This window comes from Dasypus novemcinctus, chromosome 12 (genome assembly GCF_030445035.2).
Source record: "Dasypus novemcinctus isolate mDasNov1 chromosome 12, mDasNov1.1.hap2, whole genome shotgun sequence".
Lineage (NCBI taxonomy): Eukaryota > Metazoa > Chordata > Mammalia > Cingulata > Dasypodidae > Dasypus > Dasypus novemcinctus.
Genome location: NC_080684.1, coordinates 53794273 through 53821450, shown reverse-complemented (window position 1 = coordinate 53821450; position 27178 = coordinate 53794273). Strand labels below are relative to the sequence as shown.

At 35.5% G+C, this 27178-nt stretch overlaps 1 protein-coding gene across 1 annotated transcript in view; it reads right to left on the bottom strand.

The window, feature by feature from the left end:
• Positions 1–9104: 9104 nt before the first annotated feature.
• Positions 9105–27178, bottom strand: part of RAB21 (RAB21, member RAS oncogene family) — a 29931-nt gene continuing 11857 nt past the window's right edge. The window contains exons 2-7 of the mRNA XM_004462019.4: positions 26874–26933; positions 26007–26114; positions 23954–24017; positions 16666–16720; positions 16110–16198; positions 9105–11951 (exon numbers count right to left, since the gene is read on the bottom strand). Of these exons, the coding sequence (XP_004462076.1) occupies positions 11809–11951; positions 16110–16198; positions 16666–16720; positions 23954–24017; positions 26007–26114; positions 26874–26933 (519 nt within the window). The 3' untranslated portion in view covers positions 9105–11808. The remainder of the gene's footprint in view (positions 11952–16109; positions 16199–16665; positions 16721–23953; positions 24018–26006; positions 26115–26873; positions 26934–27178) is intronic.

The window sequence follows — 27178 nt, the reverse complement described above, 5'->3', positions numbered from 1 at the left end:
TGTAAAAACACAGAAGAGTGCACAGTGAATGGACACAGAGCAAAAAAACACCAAGCAAGTCGCAAGAGGGTGGGGAATAAATAAAAATTTAATAATAATAATAAGTATAAGAGAGCATGGAATTTATTTTTTTAAAAAGATCAAGAAATAAACAAATCTTTAGCTAGACTGACAAAGAAAAAGAGAGAGGACAAAAATAATTAAAATCATAAATGAAGGGGGGACATTACTATCAACCTCAAAGAAATAAGAAGGATTATAGGAGGATACTATGAACAACTGTGTGTCAACAAATTAAACAACCTAAATGAAATGGACAAATTCCTAGAAATACACCAACTACCTAAATTGACTCAAGAAGAAAGAGATCTTAACAGACCAATAACAAGTAAAAAGTTTGAATAAGTAATCTAAAACTTCACCAAAAATAAAAGCCCAGGACCATAGATAGCGTCACTGGTGAATTTTACCAAGCATTCCAAGAAGAATTAACACAAATCCTGCTGAAAATCTTTCCAAAAAATTAGAGAAGTAGGAATACTCCCTAAATCATTCTGTGGTGCCAACATCAACCTATTATCAAAGCCAGATGAAGACATCACATACACACAAAATCATAGACCAAAATAGACCCAAATGTCCTTAATAAAGCACTAACAAACTGAATCCAGTGGTAAATTAAAATAATGCACACTGGGAGCAGAGGTAGCTCTAGTGTTGAGTGCCTGCTTCCCAAGTATGAGGTCCCAATTTCAATCAAACAAATGAAAAACCAACTCTTTTTGGGGAGCAGATATATCTCAACAGTTGAACACCTGCTTCCTATGTGCAAGGTCCTGGGTTCAATCTCTGGAACCTCCTAAAAAATAATAATAATATACAACATGATCAAGTGGAATTTATCCAAGACATTTAAGGACATTTAAGTTCAACATAAGAAATTAATAACAAAATCAATTGATATAAGAAAATCAATTAATGTAATACATCCCAGTAATAGAAAAAAAGAAAAAACACATCATCATCTCAATTGACATAGAAGAGGCATTTGACAAATCCAGCATCACTTCTTTTTTTTTTTTTTTATTTCTCTCCCCTTCCCTGCCTGCCCCCTCCTCCCCCGTTGTCTGCTCTCTGTGTCCATTTGCTGTGTGTTCTGTGACCGCTTCTATCCTTATCAGTGGCACTGGGGATCTGTGTTTCTTTTTGTTGCATCATCTTGTTGTGTCAGGTCTCCATTTTTGGTCAGGCTGCACTTTCTTTAGCATTGGGCGGCTCTCCTTACAGGGCGCACTCCTTGTGCGTGGGGCTTCCCTACGCGGGGGACATCCCTGTGGGGCACGACACTCCTTGCGCACATCAGTACTGCGCATGGGCCAGCTCCACGCAGGTCAAGGAGGCCTGGGGTTTGTGGTAGGCGGATGCCCTATCCATTGGGCCAAGTCCACTTCCCTCAGCATCACCTCTTGATAAAATCACTTAGAAAACTAGGAATAGAAGAAAATTTGCCCACCCTGATAAAAGGCGTGTAAGGAAAAACTCACAGCTAACATCATATTCAATGGTGAAAGACTGAAAGCTTTCCCTCTAATATCAGGAACAAGACAGGTATGCTCACTGTTACCATTGTTATTCTACATTTTATTGGAAGTTCTAGCCAGAGCAATTAGGCAAAAAGAGAAATAAAGGCATCCATCCAATCTGGAAAGAAGTAAAACTTTTCCTATTTGTAAATAGGATCCTATATATGTTATCCTGAAAAATTCCCATGAAACCTACGAAAGCTAATAAACAAATTCAGCCAAATGGCCCTGTAAGGAGAGCCACCCTGTGCAAGAAAAGTGCAGCCTCCCCAGGAGTGGTGCCGCACACACACATACCTGATGCAGCAAGATGATGCAACAAAAAGAGACATAGATTCCCAGTGCCACTGACAAGAATACAAGCAGACACAGAAGAACACACAGCGAATGGACACAGAAAGCAGACAATTGGGGTGGGGGGAGCATAGGGGAAGGGGAGAGAAATAAATAAAAAATAAATCTTTAAAACAAACAAAAAGACTTATGCATGGAAAACAGCAAAATATTGCTTGAGGGAAGTCAAAGAAGACATTCTGAGTTCATGGAGTGCAAGGTTTAATATTGTTAAGATGTTAATACTATCTAAAGCAATTTCCAGATTCAGCACAATCCCCACCCCACCCCCCCAAAAAAATTCCAACAGCCTTTTTGCAGAAATAGAAAATATAAACATCAAATTTCTGTGGAAGAGTAAGGGGCCCAAAATAGCCAAAGCCATACTGAAAAAGAAGAATGAAGGTGGAGGACGCACACTTCCTAATTTTTAAACTTATTACAAAGCTACAGTAATCAAAAGAGCATGGTACTGGCACAAGGACAGACATAAACCAATGGAAGTGATTTGAGAGTTCAGAAATCAACACTCATATTTATGGCCAATTGATTTTGTAAACCAAATCAATTTTATTGATACATATTAATAAAGCATAAACCCATCCAAAGTGTACAATCAATGGTATTTGGTATAATCACATATTTGTGCATTCATCACTTCAATCATTATTACAGCATTTTCATTATTCCGATACAAATAATTTTAGAAAACAGGCAAACATAAAAAACCTCTTCACCTATCAATCTGTTTCCCCTGCCGTACATGGCTGCTATTGTCTCTCTAGTTTGTTTGTATTTATGTTTTGTAAAAACAGCCTTATATATGCAATATTACCCTTATTAATATTTCACATGAGGTGTCGCTATGTTATACAGTCCCATTTACAGTTTAATAGCACTGCTAGTTAGAAACACTATGACATGCTTTCACCATTTCTATTCATTTCCAAAGATTTTCAAATAACCGTTTTACCAATTCTGCACAGATTAACTCTCAGCTTTCCATTCTCTACCTTCCTACTATTTTCTGGTGACCTATATTCTAGTTATTAAGTCCATGAGTTTTCATACATTGTATTTAGTTCATTCAAGTGCACTCATTCAGTATTTGTCCTTTTGTGTCTGGCTTGCTTCACCAACATGATGTCCTCCAGATTCATCCATGTTGTCATCAACTTCTTGACTTCATTTCTTCTTACAGCTGCATAATAATCCATTGTGTGTTGTGATGGTTAGGCTAATGTGTCAACTCAGCCAGGTAATTGTGTCCAGTTGTTTGCTCAAGCAAGCACTGGGCTAATTGTAATACAAGGACTTTTATGGACTTTAGTCATCAATGAGTTTATTGCATAAATGGCTGATTACAAGCAACCAGGGAGATTACTGTCAATAATGAGTGACATTTTATCCAATCAGTTGAATGCCTTAGGGGGAAGCGATTGCAGCACTCAGAATTTCCAAGCTAGTCTTTGGACAGTCAGTCTCCCAGAAACTCATCAGGGATCTTCATTGGTCTTTCATTGGAACCCCTGTTTTGCAGCCTGCCTGCAGAATCTGAACTTGAGTATCCCCACAGTCACATGAGAGAATTTTATAAAATCTCATACTATTTACAGATATCTCCTGTTGATTCTGTTTCCCTAGAGAACTGTAATACATATGTATAGACAACAATTTATCCATTCATCAGATGATGGACATCTGGGTTGTTTCCCTCTTTTGGCAACTGTGAATAATGTTGCTATGAACATTGGTGTGCAGATGTCTGTTTGTGTCACTGATCTCAGTTCTTCTGGGTATATACTAGTAGTGGTATTGCTGGGTCACCTAGCAAGTCTATATTCAACTTCCTTAGGGACTGCCAATCAGTCCTCCACAGTAGCTGTACCATTTTATATTCCTGCCATCAGTGAACAAGAATTCCTATCTCTCCACATCCTCTCCAACACTTGTAGTTTTCAGTCTTTTTCATAGTGGCCATTCTAATAGGTATGAAATGATATCTCATTGTCATTTTGATTTGCATTTCCCTAATTGCTAGTGATGTTGAACATTTTTTCATGTTTCTTTGCCATTTGTATTTCTTCTTTGGACAATCGTCTTTTCAAGACTTTTGCCCATTTTTAAATCAGGTAGTTTGTTTTTTTATTGTTGAGTTGTAGTATCTCTTTATATATCACGGATATTAAACCCTTATCAGATATATGATTGCCAAATATTTTCTCCCATTGAGTTGCCTGCCTTTTCACCCTGTTGAAAAGGCCCTTTGAGATGCAAGTGTTTAACTTTGAGGCAGTCCCATTTATCTATTTTTTGTTGTTGTTTCTCATACTTTGGGTGTAAGTTTTAAGATATTACCACCTACCACAAGATCTTGAAAATGTTTTTTCCTACATTTTCTCTAGGATTTTTATGGCTGTAGCTTTTATATTCAGGCCCTTGATTCATTTTGAGTTAATTTTTGTATAAGGTGTGACATATGGCTCCTCTTTCTTTTTTTTAGATATGGATATCCAGTTCTCCCAAAACCATTTGTTGAACAGACTGTTCTGGCCTATCTGGGAGGGCTTAATAACCTTGTCAAAAATCACTTGAATGTAGATGTGAGGATCTATTTTTGAGTTCTTTATTTGGTTTCATTGGTTAACCTTTCTTTATGCCAGTACCATGCTGTTTATACCACTGTAGCTTTGTAATATGCTTTAAAGTTGGAAAGTGAGAGTTCTCCAACTTCATTATTTTTAAAGACATTTTTTGGCTATTTGGGGTCCTTTACCCTTCCAAATAAATTTGATAGTTGGCTTTTCCATTTCTGCAAAAAAGTCTTTTGGGATTTTTATTGGGATTGCATTGAATTTGTAAATCAGTTTGGGTAGAAATGACATCTTAACGATATTTAGTCTTCCAGTCCATGAACATACATAGAATGTCCTTCCAATTATTTGTCTTCTTTGGTTTCTTTTAGCAATGTTTTGCAGTTTTCTAAATATGGGTCCTTATATCCTTGGTTAAGTTCATTCCTAAATATTGGATTCTTTTAGTTGCTATTGTAAATGGAAATTTTCTCTGACTTCCCCCTCAGATTACTCATCAGAAGTGTATAGAAATGCTACTAAGTTTTGCATATTAATCTTGTGTCCCGCCAATTTGCTGAGCTCATCTATTAGTTCTCGTAGCTTTGTTGTGAATTTTCCAGGGTTTTGTAGATATCTGTTCATATCAGCAAATCAAAGTTTTATTTCTTTCTTTCCTATTTGGGTGCCTTTTTCAACATAATTGCTCTAAACTAGCACTATATTGACTAATACTGGTAGGCACATGAAAAGATGCTCAACATCATTAGCTATTACAGAAATGCAAATCAAAACCACAATGAAGTACTACTTCCAAGTCAGAAAGTTAAGTATAGAATTATCATATGGCCTGGTAATACCACCTCTCGGTATATAGCCAAAAGAATTCACAGCAGGGGCTTGAACTAATACTTACACATCTATATTCATAGCTGAATTATTCCAATAGATGGAAGCAACCTAAGTGTGCATCAACTGATGAATGGATAAACAAAATGTGGAATATTCTTACAACAGAATATTACTCAGTTGTTAAAAAAAGCTCTAATACATGCAATATGTAAGGCATCATGTTGAGTGAAATAAGCTAGACAAAAATGACAAATATTGTATGATGTCACTAGTATGAAATAATTAGAATAAGCAAATTATATAGAGTCAGAAATTAGAATACAGGAAACCAGGGGCCAGGGAGAGGGTAGGGGATGGGGAGTTAATGCCTAATTGATGCAAAATTTGTTTGGGGTGATGGAAGAGTTTTCTAGTGGATGGTGGTAATGGTTAAGACAATATTGTTAGTGAAATTAACACCACTGAATTATATATTTGGTTGTGGTTTGAAAGGAAAAAATTTTAGATTGTATATGTTACTAGAGTGAAAATTAAAAAGACTGTACAAGTTACTGCTGATGCAAAGGAGATAGAGTTAATAGTATTATAATAATATTCTTTCATCAATTTTAACAAAGTTACCACACTAATGCAAGATGTTCATATAGGGAAAACTTTGTGTTTGGGTAGGTATAAAAGAACTCCATATTTCCTACATGATATTTCTATAAACTTACAACTCCCATTTTTTAAAAAACTACGAAATTAAAAAGAAAAAAACCTAGCTATTCAAATAAGCAAAAGGTATCTTTCTTCACTGCTACCATAAAATCTGGAAAACAATCTCAGCTAGAAGGCCACTTAACTGCTTCTTTTAACTAGATAACAAGTTATTCCATTTTAATCTGGCTTGGAAATTTATTATTTCCCAGCTTTCCCTCAAATGCACTGTCAATTTCAACTATTGTCATTCTCACTACTATCACCCCAGAAGTTTCACTGGTACATAGCTGATCAAATATAAAGTACATACACAGTGGACATTATGAACAGATAAAGATAATTTCACTTTTAACTACTTACAGCTTGGAATATGGCCAATAGTCAGTTCTCCATCTCTAAGCTCTAACTATATAACAAGGCGCTTAGGCTGTCTGGCTCCCATTGTATCTGCACTGGGCACACAGCAGACAATAAGTAAAACTGACAGAGCAATTGTGATAAATAGAACATGGCTTACATTCTTTAAAGGACTGTATTAACAAAATAATGTAATTATATGCTTAACTGGCTCTGTGAGTTTTCATTAAATCAACTTTGAATAGACTCGTTTATCCTGGAACACATATATTTACCTTAGTGTCAAGGCTCTCATATGCTAAGCTATAGCTTTAAGAGTGTGGAGGCACTCCTATAAAGTAGTTGTTGAGGACACTACAATGCTTTCTGAGTAGGGAAATAGGCCAAGAGAAAGAGCCCACGCCAGAGTTACATGGATATTACAGAGCTTAGAATTCCAAGCTCCTCTATCCCAACCTTATTTCCACAGGATATAAAGCAAACAATCTGATATGACTTTCCCAGAATGTTACAATCACTCTTTAAGCTTGATTTATGATCAATACAAGGTATCTAAGAGCTAGGATTTGTTTAAAAAAAAAAAAAAAAATTATGCAGTTAGCTTCTAGTTCCAGAAGAGTCACCACTGAATTTAACCGTCTTTAAAGATGTACAATCCTAGTTTCTTCTTGCTAAATTGGTCAGTTGATTGAGGATGGAATTTAACATAAGGTAGAATTTTCTTTCAGGGAACCGAAAAGTTCCAAAGGCCAAATATAAAACATTTATTATAGATACAGATTACAAACCAAATTTTTAACACCACTGCTAGGTGGGATGTGGAAATGGGAGGGAGCTCTGAAAAAAGACTTGTATTTTTTACTATCAAATGCAAAAATCTTTTAACAGAAGTCTGAATTTTTTGGTAGCATGAAGTCCAGAGTTATGTGAATAACATTTATGACTACTCAGTTATGACTTTTTTTTACTCTGCACTCTTTACGCATCAACTACACTTACCATCTTTTTCCTTATTCTCTCAAATGAAAAGTATTTTGAATAAAGACTCTGCTAAAGTTAATCCCTGGATTTTATAATCAGCCAACCATAGACCGAAAGTAATGAACTTCAAATAACTGTAAGTGGATCCCTTTTTGCTTTCAATCAACACTGCGTAAGGGAGTCCCTGATTCTTTCGAAGGTATGCACTGGCTAGCATTGAAATTCTATACTACTGAAATCCACATCCGCTCCCCCTCTCTTAATGTGATGCATTTGGAAGTATGTATAGGCTTCTGAAGAGAAGATACTTTAAGGCTAAGGTTCATGCTGGGTGTGCTGTGTAACATTAACTTGTCCATGTTCACATTTGTCTACTGCAGAGAAAACATTGCAGTAGAAAAATTAATACTCAAAAGCACACTGAGGGGAGCTGGAGTGGTTCAAGTGGTTGAACACCTGCTTCCTATATGGGAGGTCCCAGGTTCTCAGTGTCTCCTAAAAACAAGCAAGCAAACACACGAAAAAATCAACTCAGGGGAGTCGATGTGGCTTAGTGGTTGAGTTCTGGCTCCCCACATACAAGGGTCCAGGTTCAATCTCTGTCCCCGGTACCTCAAACACACACACACACACACACACACACACACACACACTCTCTCTGAACTCCTTCAGAAAAGAAGTAATAGATAAATCCTGGACAGCAAAGCAGTACTAAAGGTCTATTAAATTAAAGCAGTATTTGTTCAGAAGAGAAGCATTTCTGCTTCAAATTGGAAACTCTTTTTAAGAGTATTTCTAAATATTTTTCATGACATATAATACTAAAGTACTTACATGTAAATTTTGCTCTAAATATATGACGGTCATCTTGAAAAGGCCAAAATCAGACCACATGAATGAAATTTTGTCCACAGCACCTAACACTGTTATGATGATTAAAAATATCAGCAACACCTTAGAATCAATGCCTACTATGAAATACTTACTCAGTGAATCCCAGCTTTTAATTATTAAAATGTACATAATTTTGCAATTCAGTAGAGTCCTTAGGATCTACTCAGTATCTAGACATGATTGTAAGGCTCCTGCTGATCTCTACTACTATCCACTTTACCAGTTCTCAGTAGCTCAAATGGGCAGATTAGGTATTCCCTCTGTCACAAGTATTACCTATAAAGAAAACTGAAAATTCTCGAATGTCAAACAGAACTTAAATTTCAAAAGTTAAAGGCACAAACTACTTCTGGAGACAAGGCAAGTGGTAATTATAAAGGTGAATTATTTTATCTAAAGATACTTTAAGATCAACATTCTAGACTCAATACATTTGTAATATTGAAAATTGAAAATTACCTAGTAAAAGAGTATCACAATTTCACTTACTTTTCAAAATGTTCTAAATATTTGGCACAATGAATAGCTTGTCTTATTTAGAAACGATCTGATAAAAGCAAGGTATTTTTCAAAGTGTTAAAAAAAACCTTCAGGTTGTAAGGTTTTATATCTTCATTCTACTCACAACCCTCCTTCCTTATTTCCCCAATTTTGTTATCACTGCAAATCTAAAAATTATTCTTCTTCCTCACTCTAACGCCAAATAAAAACATTCCACTAAAAATATATGACTAATATTAAACAAAAGATTTCAGTTTAGTTGTAACAGCCATAACTTTAGGGTATTCTAGGGAGATACCCCAGAAGGAAACAAATTCAAAGACACAAATTTCATAGAATAACGTGATGTTTGTTTACCCCAAACTTGTTGCAATACATTTTTTAAAACAATATTCTTCCCATGTAATCACAAAACCAAACAAGAAGCAGAATACCCATCATTACAGAGGCAATGATTGTATAATTTAAACAATATTCAGGTATTTTTTAAAGACTATCTTAAACCAATTTTCAATTATATGTTAAATGTATACACTTAATAGTTGAAAAAATACCTATTTACTACTTATATTTCAAAACATGGTAACTTGTGTCTTTTAACAGCACAATTGTTAAGGACGGAAACACAAAACAAACATTAGACTGAAGAAAATGAGAAAAATTTCCTCAGCCTTGGTTTATCATGTCTTTATTCTTTTTTTGTTCATACTGCAGTTAATTGCTTCTTTCAGTACCCTTTCACTCTATTCCTGTCTAAAGACCTTTGGGGCCTCAGGGCAACAGCAGGTATACCATATGATGAGGTGCTACTGAATTAGCCTAAATTACGAGTAAAAAAAAAAAAAAAAGAAATGCTTTAAGACACAGAATCCAAGGCAAGAGTATAGAAAAAATATGCATAAATATGGAGTGGTTACACCCCACCAATAATTATCAGACACCTCTAGAGCAGAGGCTCCTATCTGGATTTTATTCATTAAAATAAGGTAAAATTTTGAGTGTGTAGCTCTCCAACTTTCGGGCTATATGACTTTGGAATAAAACTCAATTTCATCTCTAACTAGTTTTTTGGTACCCCCACCCCCCCACGACTAGTTTTTAAAAATGTATTTCACTACAGTGGAGAACTTACTCCCACCTACACCTACAGCAGTAGAAATAGCAAAGCTCTCTTTACTCCCTCTTAAAGAACCAGGGGGGGTAAAAACATTTTTTTTTTTTGCATAAAGTTTTGAATCTGTACTTATGATGCCAGCTGCCTCTCCCCACTAACTTCACAGAAAGCCAAGAGCATACGCAGAGTAGTCAACTCATAAAAGAAGACAATTTTAACTTACCTCCCTGACTTCCAACATTGATCCTCCCTAAGCATACAGGACAAAGGTCAGTGTGTCGAGTTTGGCAATGACAATAATTAATAGTAAAGTAAGGGCTTATTGAACACTTAATACAAAGTTGAAATTCTGACATCATAACACCAAGGTGTCCATTCAATTTTTAACCCGTTTGAGAAAATTTAAGCTATTAATTCTAAAATATGTAATACCTTCTCAGTAACTTTAACCTCTTAGTTGCTCATGCTAACAGCTTTATTGCATACTACTACTTCTTATAGAAGTAAATCCAGGGACCATTCCACTTTATCTTAGACATAACATTTACCAGTTTTCCAAGCATGACAGAAATGGAAAAATATATATATTAGAACAAGAACAACTTATGTTAATTTCTACAATCTGTGTTCCTTCTGTAAGCAGTGCCTGATTCTATTAAATCAAAGTTCACTCCTATGCTATAAAAAAAAAATGAGGGACTACTTTACAAAGTATACAAGAATATAATTTTATATAAATTTTTCCAGTGTTCACTATAACTGCATTACATGAAATGTTTCCCTTCACAGAAACTCAAAAGGATAGTGCCTATAAAATGAAACTAAACTTTCTGTGGTCATCTCTGATCTAAAAGTGCTACCTCAGGAGCATAAGCTATCACACTGTGTGCATGAGTCTTGGTGAGTGGTTACCATCTGGGACCTCTTCCTCTCTTCTCACACCAGTGAACCCATCTCATAAAAAGCCTAAGAGAAAACTAAAGTTGTTGCAGAAGTAAAACTCAGAATGCTCCACTTACACTTCTAAGGTAACCAATGTAAAGCAATATCAGCAGAAGTCATCTCTTTTATTCCCCCAATAAACAAAAGCCCAAACCAAAAAGCAAATGCTGCTACTTAGTCATCAGATGGATTTACAGAGGCAAAAAATGTGAACAGCAGTAGTTCAAGTAAAGTATGTGTAGAAATTTAAACACACCCACTTTCAAGTTAAGACAAAAGTGAAGGGGACCTATGATCTTTTTATAAGAGTCAAAAAGCTCAGGCATTATCACCAAATGTTAATTCACTTTACAGTCATCAATGAGACTATTGTATATAGTTTTGCACCTTGCGCTTGTAAAAGCAGATAAAATATTTAATATGTAATTTACAACATATTTTACCAGCTTAGCATACAGGATGTATACAGATTATATCAAAGTAGTAGACAGTTAGGGACCTGTGCAAACCCTGCAAAAATAGTACTTCAGGTATCTGCTAATTAAAAACAAAAACAAGAACAGTTTGCTGTTTAGAAGTGATACAATTCAAACTACCACAAAATACAAAGGGCTGCAAAATGTATACCATTCCAACGACATATATAAGTTATTAAATAAAGATTTGATTTAAAAGAATATAAATGAAGCCTTTAAGTAGGTCTTTTCTACATGCATATTATTCCTCATTAAAGAAAAAAATATGTAAAAAGGCCATTGGTAATTGCTTTAACATTTGTAGAAAATGCCAATTCTCTGGTCACAAACTCACTAAGTTTAGCACTTAAGGTCTCTGCAGTGTTATAAATGTAATTTAAAATACTGTTAATTCTATAACTCCATTGGTAAAATAATGTGACTTGGAATATGGCAGTCTTCATGTTGACAGCAATGATCCACAGTTTATTTCTATTTTTAACTTTCTTATGCATGAACAGTTATCCAGAAGAACAGCACCCTCCGCCACCGCCCTGGGCTTGAGGTTCATCATCGATAATCTGCACACCTCGCCTTGCAGCTCCCGGCTGACTGGAGCCATTGCCCTTTGCCCTCTCATCCACCTGTGCTGTTTCGATCATCCCTATAAGGAAAAAGCAGAAATTATTAGTACCATAATCTTTTGAGTTTTCTCTTCCTATAATTTCAGTATACCACTATGATACGGAGATTTCTGACTTCCAACCAGCAAAGAAACTATTTTAAAAATGTAATAAACATTTTGTCAGGTCACTAAGTAGTTTTACCTGAAAGTTTAAAAAATTTAGAATCAACGCAGCAAGTGCATTTGTCCGCTAGTGTAATGGCCACAGTGACATTAATACAGAGTAATATTTTTTGCTTTGGGGAAAAAAAACAATGTAGAAGTATAAACCTTAAGAATTTCTTACCCCAAGAACAAGTGATTTTAGGGTTCATAATGTTTTTCTTCTACTAGAAATTTAACTTTCAATTGAAAAGAAAGAAAGAGTTAAAATGAGGTAGGAAGAACAAAGCTGAAGGACTTATATGATTTGAAGGCTTAGTATACATATAAAGCTTCACTAATCAAGACAGTGTGATCATGATTAAAGGAGAGACAAAGAGATCAGTGGAAGTGAGAACAGAGTCCAGAAATAGACCCATATATATAGTTACCTGATTTTCGACAAATGTACCAAGACTACTCAATAGAGAAAGCAATCTTTTTAAGAAATTGTAATGAAACTGGACATCTATATGTAAAAATGAACCTTGATCCACACCTTATACCATGTACACAAATTAACAAAAATGCATTATAGACCTCAATCTAAAATCTGAAACATAAAATTTCTAGGAGAAAATCTTTGTGACTTTGGATTAGGAAAATATTTCTCATATATGACACAAAAACATGAATCATAAAAGAAAATTTACCAGTGAGACTTCATTAAAATTGAGAACTTCAGCTCTTTTGAGACAGTGTTAAGAAAAATGAAAATATAAAACAAACTGGGAGAAAACAAATGCAAAATACATTGGAAAAGCAGTACTAAGACAGGATAATGTTTCTTAAATTTGGGTAGGGACTGCTGTCAAACAATTTTTTTAAATTGAGGAATGCACATCAATCCACTGAAATGAAATAAATATTACAAATAAACATTACAAATTCTATTTCTACTTATTTTTTCTCAAAATTTCTTTATATGTTTTATAACAGAGAAAAAACTAATACTTGTATAAATTATATAATTTTTAAATAAAATATAGGCACACAAAAATTTTTCAATGAAGATGTGAGATTTGTAACATTTAAAATCAATAACCTAGAGCCTGGCTACTACTCTAAGTCTAATCTGAGAACCAGTATCATCACCACCAGGCAGCTTATTAAAAATGAGACTTTCAGGTATCACACCAGACCTACTATAGCAAAATCAGCATTTCAACAAGTTCCCGAAGTGATTCATATACACACTAAAGTTGGATAAGTAATGATCTGTAGCAGTGGTTCTCAAATTTTTTTTTTAATGGTAAAGTCCCCCCCTTTTTTTTTATTTCTCTCCCCTTTCCCCGCCCCCCCCCCCCCAGTTGTCTGTTCTCTGTGTCTATTTTGCTGCATGTTCTTCTTTGTCCGCTTCTGTTGTTGTCAGCGGCATGGGAATCTATGTTTCTTTTTGTTGCGTCATCGTTGTGTCAGCTCTCCGTTGTGCGGCACCATTCCTGGGCAGGCTGACCTTTCTTTCATGCTGGGTGGCTCTCCTTACGGGGCGCACTCATTGTGCATGGGGCTCCCCTACGCGGGGGACACCCCTGTGTGGCAGGGTACTCCTTGTATGCATCAGCACTGCACATGGGCCAGCTCCACACGGGTCAAGGAGGCCCTGGGTTTGAACCGTGGACCTCCCATGTGGTAGACAGACGCCCTAACCACTGGGCCAAGTCCGCTTCCCAGTTCTCAAATATTAGTGTGCATCAGAAGCATAAGGAGGGGTTTGTTACAACATAGATTCTGGCACCACCTGCAGAGATTTTGATTCAGTAGGTTGAGGGTAGGGCTGAAGAATGTGCAATTCTAACATGTTTTCAAGTGATGCTGATGGTCAGGTGACCCTTAGGAATTACCTTTAGAAATTCATAAAACTCTTGCAATTTACTCCAAAGTTTGTGTATATGTACATTTTTCTGGAGAGAAAAACCACAAATTCACAAAAGTGTCTGAGGTTCACAAATTTAAAGAACACAATTTAACAAAGTCATTTTAATCCATTCCTCTGGAGACTAGGATTTCCCTAAATATGATAAGCATTCTATTGATGATATGAAAGATGATTTTCAGGCTGTATATAAACAAACTTATTTCTTTACCCCATAACATCTACACCACTATTTTGAAGCAAATCCCAAATTTTTTTTAGGTATCAGAGCCTCGTACATGGGAAGCAGTGCTCAACTGATTGAGCTACATCCAGACATATTTAATTTTATTTGGAAATTATTTTAATGTCTAAAAGATAAGAACTCTTTTTAAAAAGCATAAACACAATACCAAAATCACATCTAAAAAATTAACTATAATTTCTTAATATCAAAAGTATGCAGTCAGCATTAATATATTCTCAATTGTTTCATACATGTTCTTTTTCACTAGTTTGTCAAATCAAGATCCAAATAAAATCCATCCACTGCAGCAGCTTGTTACATCTCTTAAATGTGTTTTAGTCTATACGTTCCCCTTCCATTTTTTACTTTTAATAGTTATGCATTTATTCTAATGTGTATTTAGAATATAGTTGTGGTAGTCTGAATTTGGTGAATCCCTAAAAAAAGAAAGATTCTGTTTTGGACTAATCCATTCCTGTGGGTATGAGACCTTTTCAATTGGACTAAATCAGTAAGGCACAACTCAGTTGGAGTCTCAGCCCTCTTGCTGGGTCCGATAAAAAAGGAAACACACACAGGCACAGAAAAGGAAGCCACCATTTTTTTTCCTGCCATGTGAAAGAAGACTAGATGATAGCTTAAGCACAATGTCCTCAGAGGTTGGGTCCACAGAGCAGCTCAAGAAGAAAGCCCTGCTATATGCCTGACAGCTTACAGCTGAACTTGGGGGAAAAGTGGAGCAGCTGAGAGCAGCCCAGAAAGGGACAAGCTCTATGCCTGGTTGCTCACAGCTGAGTTCCAGGAGCTGCGCTCTGAGAGAGGCTGAAACCTCTGTAGAGATGGGTGGCCATCTTGCCTTGCCACAAGTCTGGACAAAAGGAGCAAGAGTAGCTGACTTTGGTGAGAAAAAAACCTCTCATGGTACATCAATTTGGACTCTTCAGCCTTGGAACTGTAAATTCTTACCCCAGATAAATCCCCTTTATAAAAGACAACCCATTTCTGGTACTTTGCATCTGCACCCCTTCTGCAAACTAAAACAGTATGATTTCATAGACATTAATTACTGCTTGAAACAAGGGCTAAAGTATTTAAGCTTTAAAACAAGGGTTCTTAACTTTTTTTGTTCCATATACCCCTTTGCCAGTCAGGTGAAAGCCACAGACCCCTTACTTAGCCGCAGTATACTGTGTATTATTATTATTTTTTAAAGATTTATTTTTTATTTATTTCTCTCCCCTCCCCCCCCCCCGCCCCACCTGTCTGCTCTCTGTGTGCATTCACCGTGTGTTCTTCTGTGTCCGCTTCCATTGTTGTATTGTTGTCAACGGCACCAGGAAACTGTGTCCATTCTTGCTGCATCAGCTCTCCGCATGTGTGGGACCACTCCTGGGCAGGCTGAACTTTCTTTCACGCTGGGCGGCTCTCCTTATGGGGCGCACTCCTTGTGTGTGGGGCTCCCTACGCAGGGTACACCCTTGCATGGCACAGCACTCCTTGCGCATATCAGCACTGTGCATGGGCCAGCTCATGGAGACCCTGGGTTTGAACCGTGGACCTCCCATGTGGTAGGCAGATGCCCTATCCATTGGGCCAAGTCCTCTTTCCCTGTGTATTATTTAATAACTACATCACACACGCACCAACACCTCCCCAAAAGAACGATTTTTTAAATTTCAATTCAACCTCACAGACCCCTTGTTAAGAACCCCTGCTTTAAAAAGTGAGTTAATTTAAATTTTTAAAAATAAGTAATTATAGATAAACAGATATTGATACTAAGTAAAAATTGATCAATGTGATCATTAACAGAGATTGGAAAAACGACTTTAGAAAGTACTGCTGCTATTTTAAAAAGAGCAATTCTAAACATACTAGATCTGAATTTACTTACTTTTACAAAGGTCAAGAAAGAGTTCCTCAATTCCTTTGTTCTGTTTGGCTGAAGTATGGTAATGTTTTGCCCCTACAGATTCTGCATACCTAAAAAAAAAGTGACATTAGTGAATGACATAAAATTTTTTGTCAAGACTATCTGAATTTTTATACTAGCAATTTTAGTGACTGATCACTAATTATCCCAAGTTTAATGAAATTAAGATTATACAGCTGCTTAATATCTGCAGCTAATTTTATGTAAGAATACAAATCTAACAAGATGTGAAGTTCTTACTAATTGGAGTAAAAATACTTTAAAAGTTTTTGAGCCTATTTGATCATCATAGTTTACTATCACTCATATTTTTAACTGAAACCAAAAAGAGAAGTGAGAGCAGAATGTCTTTAAATTTGTCAGAATTCCAGAAATTACTGATGTAAACAAGCTTCACTGAGTCTGATAGCTCATTCTACATAATGGTTTGAAAAATATCTAAATGGTAAAGCTTACTGTAAAAAGAGGAAGATCTCAACTTCTACTAGGGAGTGATTGGGGGGAGCATAACACTTACGATTCTGCTTCTTGAATGGAAACATGTCTCTCCTTTTCCAAGTCTATTTTATTACCTAATTTGAAAAAAATACCCATTTTAAATTTTCATTTTTGTAATAAAATTTTAAATTTTAATTTTTATAACAAAATTAAGCCAAGTCACAACATACAACTGCCATTTTGATCACACAGGAAATGAATACAAATCCTCATTCAACTTCTAAATGTCCTGAAACCGTAAGTTAACCCCTATGATATGAGGGTTGATCATGGTTGTCAAGATGAATGTCTCATCCTCCCTCAAATGATTTAATGCATATCCCCCCTGAAGTTGCAACTTGTGTCAGAGAAAAAACTTTTCCAAAAAGCAGGCACTATTCTCTGATTTCCCTAGGGAACCGAGGAATAAACCTATTTTTTTTTTTTTTAAGAAACTTTATTCCCCTCCCTGCCAAGATGGCTCCCTCATCTGTTTGCTCATTGTTTTCCACTTATTGTCTCCTCATTTTTTTTTTCTTTAGGCGGCACTGGGAAATGAACCCGGGACCTCCCATGTGGGGGGTGGGCACTCAACTGCTTAAGCCACATCTACTCCCTGCTCATTTGTTTTTCTCGTTGTCCACTTGTTTTGTGTGTGTATGGGAGGGTTTTGGCTGGATGTCTGCTTGTTGTTTGTCTGTTTTCTTTACGAGGCACTGGGAACCAAACCTTGGACCTCCAACATGGGAAGTGGGCACTCAACTGCTTGAATCACATCTGCTCCCAATCTATGATTCTTGAGCATGTGTAAATGGTCAAATGTTACTTTAAAACTTTTCCTTAGTTCCAATCAATAGTTAGAGTCAATAGTTGAAGAAGAGTATCTTACTTATTACTAAAATAGGTTAGTCTTGGATCTCAAGATTATTTTGGTTTCCTGGCTGATTAACATAAGAATTAAAATGCATGATTAAGTACTCCACCACCATGGTGGGTGGGGGGGGAGGGGAACTGTTCTGTTTGTAAACATCCAATGAAAGAAGCAGTATCGAGAATTGAGATGCACATACCCAGAGATTCTATAAATTGAAGGTCTCAAAAATTTCAGCTGCTAACTGCTGGCAGCTGCAGAACTAATTGAAAAGTATAGCCTCAGGATATGAGGGAAGAAAGTGGGCTATACTAAAACTCAGTGAGTACCAACAAATTCAGTAATGAACTGATCTTCAGTAGACAGCTATTTGTTTATCTCAGCATGTTCCATGTTTTTATTTCCTACATTATACTTTGTCAATAAGATTTTTAATTTGCTAAATATTTATAGCCAATGGATCTGACAGTTAAGAGAGGAAAATAAGTTGTTTTATGCTATGAAAAATGCAAAAAGCACCACCTAGTGGCCAATGGCTTGAGCAAACCAAGTCACAAGATATTGCAACTTTAAAAGACGCATGATAGGGAGCGGATGTGGCTCGAAAAGTTGAGCACCTGCCTCCCACATGCAAGGTCAGGTTCCCAATACCTCCTGAAAACAAAAAGAACAAGCAAACAAATGAAAAAAAAAAACAACTCAGTTCAAACCCCCGATCCTGGTACCTCAAAAAAAAAAAAAAAAGATAAAACAGGCCAGTAGATAGCAAGAAGATTTCTGTTCCAATTAAAACCCTATGACTTTTTTTTTAAAGATCTGTAATTCCTCTTTTTCCAAATTCCACCAGAATCACCTAAAAAGAATAATGACAGCGAAAGTAGATAATCAGTTTACTGCCTCAAATAAATATTTAGGGGAATATTTCAGACACAAGTTTATTTAATAATGTTTTAAATTTAGCTATTTTAACAACTCACCAGTTTATTAAAATAGCTCCATTAATAAGTTATTCTAAATTTAAAATTTTTAATCCATCTACTAAATGATTATGATTACATCTTTGTACAATCCAGTGTTCATAATAGATTGCTAGCACAAACTAAACCACAAAAAACTTATTAGTAACTGACATTTTTTTCCAAATCTCAAAAACTTTTTAACTCCATATTCATTTAAAAGCAAGGCATTTAATGGCGATTGAGGCTCCATTAAAAATGTTTCAAAACTATTCAATAGTATTGTACAGCTACATAAGGAAATTTCTGATAGGTTTTAAACACCTGAAAACAACGACAACCACCAAAGGACGGACCTACTTGAAAGTACAGTACTATACAGTACTATAAAAAACCAAATAGGTTGAGGTTATGGGATGGGGAAGAGAGCCTTCTGCCAAGAAGAACAAAAACTTCACCTTCTATAAATCATAGATGTTTTGGGAAGTGGAGTGGCTCAACTGATAGAGTGTCCACCTACCATATGGAGGGTCAAAGGCTCGATACCCAGGGCCTCCTGACTCGTCTGGTGAGCCAGCCCACACGCAGGGCTGCCGTGCACAAGGAGTGCCACACCACGCAGGGGCACCCCAGCACAGGGGTGGCCCACGCGCAAGGAGTGCACCCCATAAGGAGAGCCGCCCCGTGTGAAAAAAGCACAGCCTGCCCAGGAGTGGCACCACACACACAGAGAGGTGACGTAGCAAGATGATGCAACAAAAAAGAGATGCAGTTTCCTGGTGCCATCTGACAATGCAAGCGGACGTAGAAGAACACACAGTGAATGGACACAGAGAGCAGACAATGGGGGGAAAGGGAGAAAAATAATTTAAAAAAATAGATATTTGAATTAAAAACATGAAAAGAATGCACCCATGGATAAGGGCAGATGACTTAACAGTATAAAGAGAATGATATTTTGCCGAGACACAGTAGAAGGAAGCTTTCAACAGGCTTTTAACTCTGACAAAACTTGTTAAGTCTGGCTTACTTCATTCACAACTATGAGATTTTGGGCAAGTTACTTAACCTCTTTTAGTCTCACTCTGTAAAGCTGTAGCTAACAAACCTTGCAGGGTTGATATTAAAATAAGATACAACAAGTGTAAAAGGCCCAGCATATAGTATATGCTCAATGAAGAGCAGTTATTAATATCAGCCATATTCATCACAGTGAATGATCAAAACAAAAAGCAATAATTTATTGTTATGTGATTTAAAATCCATAGAACACATCACCCAAAAGCAGAATAATACATTATCTTTTCTAGTACACACAGATCATTATCCAGGACAGATCATATGTTAGGTCATAAACAAGTATCAATAAATTAAAATATACTGAAATCATACAATGTATCTCCTCCAACCACAAGCAAATGAAGCTAAAAATCAATAACAGGAAGAACTGAAGAACTCACAAATATGTGGAAATTAATAAAACACACTCTTATTCAAGCAATGGGTTAAAGAAGAAATTACAAGGGAAATTGGGAAATATATTGAGGCAAATAAAAACAAAAACACAACATACCAAAACTTATGAGATGCAATAAGAGCAGTGCTGAGAGGGACATTTATAGCTCTAAAAGCTTACATTAAAAAAGAAGAAAGACTTCAAATCAGAGATCAAACCTCAAAACTGAAGAACTATAAGAGAGCAAACTAAAACCTAAAGCAAGCAGAAGCAAGGAAAGAACAAAGATTAGAGTGGAAATAAATGACAAAGAAAAACAAAAATTAAAAAAACAATGAAAGACTCAATGAAACCAAAAGTTCGGTTCTTTGAAAAGGTCAAGAAAATACACAATGCTTTAGCGAGAATAACAAAGAAAAAAAAAGGATAAAAACTAAAATCAGAAATGAAGTGGAGGCATTACTACTGACCGTACAGAAATTTAAAAAAAAGAAAAGAGGATACTATGAATTCCATGCCAACAAATTATATAGCCTAGAAGAAACAAATTCCTAGAAACACAAAAATATCTACATTGACTCAAAAAGAAACAGAAGATCTCAACAGACTAATCACAAGTACAGAGAGTGAATCAATAATTTAAAACCTTTCAACAAAGAAAAGCCCAAGACCATATAACTGGTGAATTTTACCAAATATTCCTAACAAAATTAACACCAATTCTGCTGAAAATCTCCAAAATAACAGAACAGATCGGAACACTGCCTAACGCATTCAATGAGGACAACATCACCCTAATATTCGATACAGATTTAAAAAGCCAGAAGAAAAATACAGACCAATATTCCTTATTAATATAGATACAAATATCCTCAACAAACTACTAGCAAATTGAATTCAAAAGCACATTAAAAGAAATATCCAAGATCAAGTGGGATTTATTCCTAGCATGCAAGGGTGATTCAATATAAGAAAATATAATAATATAAAACATCACAGCACCACATTAGCAGAATGAAGGGGGGGCGGGATTCAACTGTTGCAGAAAAGCACCACTTCTTGATACTTAGAAAACTAGGAATAGGAGGAAACTTGCTAACATCTCACTCAATGATGAAGGACTGAAAGCTCTTCCTCTAAGATCAGGATCAAGACAAGGATACTCACTGTCACCAGTGTTATTCAACGTTGTGCTGGAAGTTCTAGCCAGAGCAATTAAATAGGAAAAATTAAAAAAAGGTATCTAACTTGGAAAGGAAGGGTAAAACTTTCCCTAATTTCAGATGACATCTTCTTATATATAGAAAATCCTGAAAAATCCAAAACATATCTACAAGAGCTAAAAAATGAACTAAGCAAAATGGTGGGTATAAGATCAACATTCAAAAATGAAGAGTATTTCTATGTACTAATAATGAGCAATCTGAAGGGGAAATCAAGAAAAAAATTCCATTTATCAATAAAAGAATAAAATATCTAGGAATATATTCAACAAAGGAAGTAAAGGAAGAGGTTGCTGATGTGGGAGGAATGGGGTGAGGGGTAGTGGGGGGTATATGGGAACCTCTTATTTTTTTTAATGTTAACACTTAAAACAAAAAAATAAAGAGATCACAGAACCAAAAAAAAAACCAAGGAGGTAAAGGAACTAGAAACTAGAAAGCACTGCTAAAAGAAATCAAAGACCTAAATAAATGGAAGGAAATTCTGTTTATAGACTGGAAGACCAAATACTGTTAAGATGTCAGTTCTACCCAAAGTCATTAATAGATTCAATGTAATCCCAATCAAAACTCCAAAAACGTTCTCTGCAGAAATGGAAAAGCTGATCATCTAATTTATATGGAAGGGTAAGGGGACCTGAATAATCAAAGCCATATTGAAAAAGAAGAAAAAAGGGGGAGGATTCACACTTCCTGACCTTGAAAATTATTACAAAGCCACATTAGTCAAAACAACATGGTATTTGCACAAACTGACATAAAGACCAAGGAATCAAGCTGAGAGTTCAGAAATCAATCCTCACATTCATGGCCAACTGATTTTTGACAAGGGTGTCAAGTTCACTTAATGGGGGAAAGAATGGTCTGTTCAACAAATGATGCTGGGAAACCTGGATGTCCACATGCAAACAAATGAAGGTAGACCCCTATTTCACACCATATACAAAAATTAACTCAAAATGGATCAAAGACCTACCATGCACCATAGACAAAAATTAACTCAAATGGATCAAAGACCTAAATATAAGAACCAAAACTATAAAACTCCTAGATGAAAACATAGGGAAACATCTTCAGGATCTTATGTTAAGACAATGATTTCTTAGATTTTATACCCTAAGCACAAGCAACAAAAGAAAAAAACAAATGGACCTCATCAAAATTAAAAACTTTTCTTCATTAAAGCACTTAATCATGAAAATAAAAGATGCCTTACTTAATGGGAGAAGATATTTGGAAACCACTTCTCTGATAAGGGTTTAATATCTAGAATATATAAAGAGATCCTACAACTCATCAACAAAAAGACAACCAATTAAAAATGGGGAAAAGATTTAAGTAGACATTTTCCAAAGAAGATATACAAATGGCCAATAAGCACATGAAAAGATGCTCAACACCATTATTCATTAGGGAAATGCAAATCAAAACCACAATAATATACCATTTTACATCTACTAGAAAGACTACTATTAAAAAAAACAGAAGATATCAAGTGTTAGAGAGGATGTGGTGAAATAGGAACACTTTTATTGTTAGTGGGAATGTAAAATGGTGCAGTCTTTGTGGAAACCAGTTTGGTGGTTTCTTCAGAAAGTTAAGTATTTAATTACAATATGAGCCAGCAATCCCACTTGTAGGTGTACATACCCTCAAAGAATTGAAAGCAGTGTCTAGAACAATGATGTTCATACTGGTGTTATTCACAATTGCCAAAAAGAAGGAGGAAACCCAAGCGTCTATAGAGATGAATAGGTAAACAAATGTGGCACATATATACAATAGAGTATTATCTGGTGGTAAAATGAAGTTCTAATTCATGCAACGATATGGATAAAACCTGAAAACATCTTGTTGAGTAAAATAAACCAGACATAAAAGGACAAATATTGAATAACTTTACTGATATAATATAATTAGAATAAGCAAATTCATAGCCAGAAACTAGAATAAAAGATATCAGGGGCCTGGGTGGGGAAGCGAATGGGGAGTTAGTGCTTAATTGGTGTAGCATTTGTTTGTAGTGATGGAAAGGTTTTGGTAATGGATGATGGTGAAGGTAGCACAACACTGTAAATATGAATGACACCACTGAATTGTATATTGGAATGTGGTTAAAGTGGACATTTTAGGTTGTATATATGTTACTAGAAAAAAATTATTTAAAAAAATAACTATGTCAAAACCTATAAAATTGTTATACTGCAAAGTGTAAACTATAATGTAAACTAAAGACCATGGTTAGGAGAAATGCTTCAATACATGTTCATTAATTGTAACAAATGTACTACACTAATGAAAGATGCTGTTAATGGAGAAAAGTGTGCGAAGGAGAGGAGGTGAGGTATATGGGAATCCCTTATATTTTTGATGTAACACTTATATAATCTAAAGCTTCTTCAAAATAGAGTAAAATAAAAACAAAACCAAAAAAACAGGACTCTATAACACAGGGAACCCTAATGTAAACTATGGATAATTAATAACACAATTTTAATAATATTCTTACAGCAATTTTAACAAAGGTACCACATTAATGCAATGTGCTAATAGTGGGGGTGTATGGGAACTCTCTATTTTCTGCATGGTTTTCCTGTAAATCTCCAACTTCTGGTTAAAAAAAATTTTTTTTTTAATTAAAACAGAATTACCATATGACCTAGCAATTCTGTCAAGAAGCAGATCTCCAAAAGAACTAAAAGCAGGGACTTGATATTTGTATGCCAAGATAAAATATTAAATATTAAATGTCACTCTTCCTCCTTTCTTTAGTAAAATATTAAGAAAACAAATGATGTGTCTTTTAAAAAAATAATGCTTACCAACTATACATAAACAGATTTCGTTTCCCAACATTTTCCGTAATTCTTTGACCCAGTTCTTCACCTGTGTACGCAAAAGAGCAAGTATTAAGACAAATCTTGTTACATTTACCATTACAATATCCAAAACCTTAAAATTGTCAAAATACCCCAGACTTTTGCCTAATAGCCTGAATATTTAGTTATTACTAGTAATAATTCTTTATTGCCAGATTATATTGCAAACCACACACACACACACACACACACACACAATGAAAGATTTCTATCTCCATATGGAAATATACAGAAACACTTCTAATGACAAGTCTTCGTTAATCTTCTATAAATCCAAGCAAAGCCTTTGCCAGAGCAAAAGCAAGTCGACACCAGCCTCTAATAAAAAGATGCTTGTATAGTCACTTTTTTTTTTAATATTTATTTCTCCCCGCTCCCCTCACTGTTTTGCAATTGCTGTGTCTGTTTGTCTTCCTTGTTTCTTTAGGAGGCACTGGGAACTGAGCCTAGGAACTTCCATGTGGGAGGAAAGTGCTTAATCGCTTGAGCCACCTCTGTTCCAGACTTTGTACTATCTCTCATTATGTTCTTCTTTCTTGTGTCTCTCTTGTTACATCACCTTGTTGCATCAGCTTGCCATGCCTGTCTGTCACACCAGCTCCATCTTCTTTAGGAGGCACTGGGAACAGACCCAGGGACTTCCTATGTGGTAGGCAGGAGCTCAATTAATTGAACCACATCCACTTCCCTATAGTCACTTTAGATTCAGGAACACATGGACTTAAAAACAGTGTTTGAATCCTAAATGGATGATATAGGAGTTTCTGTGCCTTATGTGTGAGCATCACAAAAGACTGACAATAGAAATTTTCATCATTTAGTGTACAACAGGATTTCTCAACTGTGGCACTACTGATACTTTGGCTCAATTAATTCCTTGTTTTGGGGAATGAATTCTGTGCAAGGTATGATGCTTAGCAGCAGCCCTGGCCTCTAGTCAGTAGATACCAGTAGTACTCTTCCAGCTGAGACAACCAAAAATGTCTCCAGACAATGCCAAATGTCCACTGGGGGATAAAATCACCCACTGGCTGAGAACTGCTGGTATCTGATATCTCCATTAACAAACTGATTCCCACTAAGGACCAAACAAGACAGCAGGCATGGTTAGGAGTAAACTGTGATTAAGTAAACTGATCTTTCAAACTAATGATTTTTAAAACACTAAGTACAATAAAATTCCAAGATAAAGAACAAACATGAACATCTTTCATTTTTCATAATGGAATTTAATCTTCATGTAATCAAATCAGAAAGAAATCACACACCTTCCTAAAACAAAACACACATCCATAAATTACAAAAACCACATTAGATAAGTGGTAAACACTTACTGTACATCTGGCTCTATGGTACAAATATAACATTTCCACACTCCTATGCTCTACAAAAATGCAGAGGAACTGTCTTTAGTAAATCCAAAATCCTTATGATCCTTAAAATCATTTTTAAGCATTTTCATTATTCCAGTAGTAAAAAACAAAACCAACCAAACAAAAGTTATCACCTCACAATCTATGCTTCCCCTCCATACATAGATACCATTCTGTTTCCTTCTCTCTAATATATTCTAGCCTATGCTTTTTAAATGTATACCATAGCCTCCAGAATATTTAATGAGAAAGAGCTTAAATTTGATTCAGTTCTCCTATTTTCATCTTAAAAATAAAGGAGCCCATGCAGCCACATCAAGTTTTCAGATGCCCAGTGTAAACTGAATCAAATAAATGAGTTTTCTCTAAGGGAGAAAAAAAACCCTGTTTTTCTGAAGCTTTACTTCTAAATATGATTATTTCCCTTTCCTAATAAACGATTAATAACTCTAATATGAAAAAAATACACCATTAAAAAAATATGGGTAGACACCACTTATGCATTAACTATAACTTTACCTTTAAAACCAAGATTATTCACTTTAGTGAAAAAAGCATGTTAACAGAAACTTGAAAAATCAGTGTTCTTCTGATTAAGTCCTCTACACATAAGTAAACAATACCTTTTGAAAAGAATCTTCATCTGTTATGTCATAAACTAAAATAGCTCCATTTGAATCTCTGTAGTAAATTGGACCCAATGCATGGAATCTCTCTTGACCTGCTGTATCCTAAATAAAACAACAAACATATATTAGATCAGAAGAAAAAAATGCACCTAATATTGCAACTACTATGAACTTGTGATTAGCTGGAAAGTGTGGCATCGAATCACAGATAACTCCAAAACACTGTTAAAAGAAACAAAAGAAATACAAAAACTTTTTAAAAAGTCAAATTATAGTTGATATTAATACTCAACTGTGGCACAAATGTCACTTCTTCCCTTCCACCCTTCCTTCTCCACTAAAAACCAGTTGAATTGCCAGAGGGTAAGACTAGCCAACACAGCATTATAAACCAGTTGCCCATGGAATACACACTGCCCTAACTTAGGTTCCCTGCAGAGAGAGGAGATAAGGAAAGAGAGATGCCTCAGAGACTATCTGACAACAGGTACCCTATTGCATTATCCTTGCCCTACTCTCCACAACCCACTTCTTGGGATGGCTGGAACGTGGAGACAATGGGAAAAAAGGCCAGGCAGGCTGGTCACCCACCCTGTCCTCTCTCTGAAGTGGAAGGTCCTATGAGTTGACCCTTCCCCTGCTGAAAAGTTATGATAGCAATATTCAGTGTTAAACTGTATTCAAGATATAATGCTTAATCAGATTTTAGAAATGCCTTTTTTAATCAAAAAATAAAAAGTTTTGACTTATGTTAACTAAAAAATCCGAAAATTCAAATCCCTATTCCCTGAACCTATTAGTTATTAGAGTACCAAGAAGAGGCAGAGACCTCCACTCCTACAGTGGAAAAGGTTAACTTACCCATATAGCAAGGTTCACTCTTTTCCCACCAATATTTAACTTCTTTGTTAAGAAAGATGCCTAAGAAAGAGAAAGATACCATTAAAAGATGTTTCATATAAAGTGTTTTTTATCTTGACAACTATATATAAATAAATCATCTCAATGTGAAATTTAATTCGTCTGGGAGAAAAAGCAATTGTTGAGTTTTCACTAATGTCCAAACATTATTTTCACTGACAATATTATTTATATTATCTAAGAAAAGGATATTTTGTTCAATGAACACACTTCATGAAAATCTCAAGTGCTTCTTCTTCATTTTC